The sequence below is a fragment of the Oryzias latipes genome, chromosome 24, assembly GCF_002234675.1.
Source record: "Oryzias latipes chromosome 24, ASM223467v1".
Lineage (NCBI taxonomy): Eukaryota > Metazoa > Chordata > Actinopteri > Beloniformes > Adrianichthyidae > Oryzias > Oryzias latipes.
The window spans coordinates 16240252-16244725 of NC_019882.2; the positions used below are offsets into that span (position 1 = coordinate 16240252).

At 32.5% G+C, this 4474-nt stretch overlaps 1 protein-coding gene across 1 annotated transcript; it reads right to left on the bottom strand.

The window, feature by feature from the left end:
* Positions 1–207: 207 nt before the first annotated feature.
* LOC101163376 (bifunctional protein GlmU) lies at positions 208–3891 on the bottom strand. Its single transcript, XM_004083746.3, has 3 exons — positions 3771–3891; positions 899–1090; positions 208–728 (listed from the first exon to the last, which is right to left on the bottom strand). Exons 1-3 carry the CDS (start codon positions 3771–3773, stop codon positions 477–479), a joined length of 447 nt encoding a protein of 148 aa, XP_004083794.1. The 5' UTR covers positions 3774–3891; the 3' UTR covers positions 208–476.
* Positions 3892–4474: the final 583 nt, after the last annotated feature.

Here is a 4474-nt window from a genome sequence, read left to right on the forward strand (position 1 = left end):
GAAACAAAATATATTGTTAAAGCTGATATTACATTAAAATTTTCATATTTCTAAAAAATATTAGATTTATGAATAGAAAATATTAATATTATAATATGTACAATATACAAGAATATAAATCTTAATTGTTTATTTCTATCATGTGATTGCTGTGTTTTTGGAGGCAGTGTAATAATGGAATGTTTATTATTTAAAAGCAACAAATAATTTTTTATCTAAGCAATAGAAATTTTATTGGGAGTCAAAGTTCAAGAACTGTGCTTACAAGCTAGAAGGTTGCATATAAAGGAACCTGAGGTATTACAGTACCAAAATCATCATGACTAAAGCTTTTTACTCCACACAACTCTACAAGACGGAGCAAAATAAAAGGTATTTTCTTAGATATTTTAATTAAGTGATCATCTAAAACACTGTGTCTAGTGGTTGTTAATCACTTTTGTGGGTGATTTTGAAAATAAACTCTGTTGGATGGATTATTTTGTTGTTAAACGTGGTCGCACAACCAGTTCTGGGAAACCTGTCTGGTCGTCCATCTCCCTGATGAACAGCAAGTCAGCAGCCTCGCCAATGACCACTTCAGCTGTGGTGAACACCTCCAGATCTCCCAGGACATGGCCACCAATGGTCTTGCCTTCAGCGTCAGAAAGGCTGATATGGAGGTGAGCGTCTCTGTTAAGAGTTCCAACCAGGGAGACAATTTCATAATGTCCAGTGAGATGAATCACCTGAGGGGTCACCATAGAACAAAACTATAAACAAACACTTTTTCTTTCTGTTTAAAAAAATCAAAAACGTCATTGCTTATAAAAAATATAAACTGACAAAAGGTTTCTGAGCTCATCGTCTTCAGGGAGTTCAAATGTTTGCTTTATGCCTTAATGCTGCGGTGACTTACCTCGTTTGTATTTGTGGCGCTGGCATTTGCCAGTCGCAGTGTCGCCTTAGTGACACTGCCCACGCAGGTCATGATGAATGGTGCTTGAAGTCGGCGCTCCTCAACAAAAGCCTGGAGAGATCCAAGAATCTCCTGGCCGGGGCAGAAGCGAACTGCATAAACCTGAAGATTAGATCCTGCCCCTGCTGAATTCTGGGTAAAAAAGGAAAAAATAAAATTCATCGAATTCAGTTCTCTCTCTTGTTCTTTTTCATGCATTCCAATGTATTTTTCTGTAATTGTGACATTTTGACAAAAATTGAAACTTAAAAAAATTAATATATATTTTCTAAAGAATTAACAAATAAAACAGTCTTAAAGTTTGTTATGTTTATATTACATGAACCACAGAAACATGAATGTTTTTCCAAACAGTGGTTTCAGTTCATGATGTCCCACAGCATATTTTACTTTAATGTAAAGCAAAAACAGTGAAACAGAAAACAAATCTTTGAACTAGAACTTTTTATGATTTCATTATAAAACATTATAGAAAATAATTTAAATTGCAGGGAATTTTTGCAGTAAAACCCTCTTTATATTTTATTATATGATAAAACACAAGACTGGTTAAAAACATAAATAAATAGTAACTCCAGAAGATCAATTAGTTTTAAATTCTAAATAAATGTCGAATAAAATATTTTTTAATGTACCTCCTCAATATATGCAAAACCAAAAAATAAAATAAAATGGAACAAGATATTTAATTTTTTTTTAACAAGAATACCAAACTATAACCTTAAACGCATCTTAATTAATTATTAGGAATTTTTTCTTTTGGTATATTGTCTTTCATATGGTGAGAAGAACAGAGCATAATCTGGGATGTGTCTTTAAAAAGACAGCAGTATATTATGTTATGAAAAGACAATTATCACAAGCAGTTTTTGCCTGAGGAGAACATAAAATAAATGCACTGAATGCAAACACAAATGAAAGCAAAGCTCCAGACTGCACACACTCTGTCTGTGTTATTGAGTGAATGTGTGTGTGGTCTGCAAAGATTTTTAACAGGATCACACTGCTTAACCAAACATAAGCCCAACCTCTGACCCTGAAAGAACAAGGAGCAGTCGCAGGCGGCTAAAAAAACTGGAGCGAACATTGACCTGCAAATTTGAAATGAGATAACAAAACAACAGAAAACTGAGGGAGGTAAACTCAACACTACCACTAATTACACAACATGCTGATGAGGTGGACAGCAAAAACTGAAGTTCTCTTTATTTTCTAGCTCTTAGTTTAGAAAAAAGGGCACAATTTCCACGCACAATTTTTATGTTCTGCCAGTTGTTTTTGCTGATAAAATAAGTAAAAAAATTAAATCAACGTCCTCTTGCAGAGAAAGCATGCAGGACTCAAAAACGTCACAAATTCACTGAAAGAAAAGTGATTTAAAAGATCAACTGACTTTTAAAAAACTGAAATGAAAAATAATAAAAATATAAAACAAAAACAAAAAAATCAAAGAGGAGCAGATTACAAAATTCAAGTCATACATGTAACAGACTGCCACTCTCATGCTAAAACCTACTTATCTTAGCTTGAGAGAGCCTCTCTGAGGCAAATTAAAGCAGCTGTAAGCATAAATGTTCACTTTATTTAAGGCTGTTAAGGTCTACAAACGCAACATGACACTGACACTCTTACATCTGGCCTGTTCCTGAAGTTGCTGCTAACAAACCAACGAGAATGTATGGTTGATCCACACCCAGCTATAGTGGGAACAGCTATAGAAGAGGATCAAAAACAGTGTCTTGAAAGAGAATCTTAGTGAACATTTTAAAGAAAAATGTTGCTGAAACTTAGTTTTATTATTCTAATAATTTTAATATTTTTATCATTCCAATTATTTTAATGATTGTCCATGTTATTGCTGTAAAAACTCTTCCTTTTTGTCTTTCTTAAAAGGTCTCGCCTTTTGCCAGGCCGCAGTTGAAAATAATACATTTTTTCTTATCTGTCTTTCCTGGATAAATAACGGTTAAATAAAATAAATAGATAAAAGGAACAGAAATCAAATGAACAAAGGGCCTATTTTCTGTTGTAGTTTCCATGTTTTGGGGAATTTATTTTAGCATGTAACCACAAATCTGCAAGAGGAGAAATAAGAAATCATTTGAAATGTAATTGTTAAAGAAAAAAAATTCTCTAACAATAAGAAGACATCTTACTGTTTCTCATATGTTCATTTTATTATTTTTACTATGTATAGATGGATTCCTGTTAGATATATGTTGTATTCATATATTGTAGGCATAGACACATGCATATATACTGTATATAGTTCACGTTTTAAACTAAATGTAAACTTTAGATACAACTTATTTTGTGCTGATAAACATAAAAACATAAAACAAAATCACAGTTTTTCCACAAAGTTTTTTTTACTGATAGAGCTAGAAAGCGACAGCCCAGTTTCTATCGTGTAACTGTAAGTCCCCATCAACTATACATTTGGATGAATGTTCCTCTTTGTACCTGTTACTACATACCAACAAGTTAATAACTGTTAAATAGAATTCATATTTTCCTGTTTTTAGTTCTCACTCATTTGTTAAAACACATTACGCAGCAAGTTGCTTGTCTGAAGTTAAACAAGAAATGTACATACAGTATGTGCACACAGTGGATTTAGTTAAATTCAGGGAATAAAAGTAGCCCTTTATGGGAAAGGTCAGTTATAGGTAATAATAATATATTATAGTGATATAAATATTTAATGACCCAGACTTACACATCTGTCTAAAAAAATAACTATTAGGTATATAATATTTTATTAGTAGTCTATTCTACTTACCAAAAAAGAAAGTAAAAAGTTTAATCTTACCATATCTGCCAAGTCTGAAGACCCAGAAGGCTTGTGTTAAGAAAAACTTTTAGTTGCACACTCAGTCACAGTTTGAGCTCACCTGAAGTTTCAACCGAAACTCACCTCAACACTTCCTGTTGAGTTCACAGCCCACCAACTTTGTTTTTGGTCTGCTACCCCCATCTACTGGTCCATGCTGAACTCTGCAGAGTGAACTCATTCCTGACCTGATGGATATTTTAAACGTCAGAAAGCTGTATAAATGTTGGAAAGTGAAAGAAATAAAAAAAAAGTTGGGAACACTGGAGCAGAACTCCAAAGACAAACAAAAATAACACCCAGATTTGGAACAAAACTTTAAAAGGCATGCCTCTATACAGTCCATTCAATCCAATACAGCCTTTCTCCAGATATTTCCAATGATTTTTGATTAACGCAAAGGCTGGAGAGTTTTTGAATAAATCCATCTGCATTTGAGAAAATATTTAGAAATAAGAAACAAAACAAAAGTGTGCAAAAGTGGGGAAAATGTTTCTCAATAGATGATAAATAAATAAATAAATAAAATACATAAAAAGATCATTGTAAATTAAAAAACTGTTGAATTTAATTAATGTATTATTTCTTTGAAATGTAATAATAATACATTTTATTTCAAACGCCTTTCAGGTCACCCAAGGTCGCTATACAAGGTTAAAATAAGAAAGACAGAATAAAAACAT

Bases quoted from the DNA above. Each gene is read 5' to 3' on its own strand.
- LOC101163376 (XM_004083746.3), bottom strand. The intron at 729-898 runs GTAAGTCACCGC...GTGACCCCTCAG, and splicing joins GCGCCACAAATACAAACGAG to GTGATTCATCTCACTGGACA.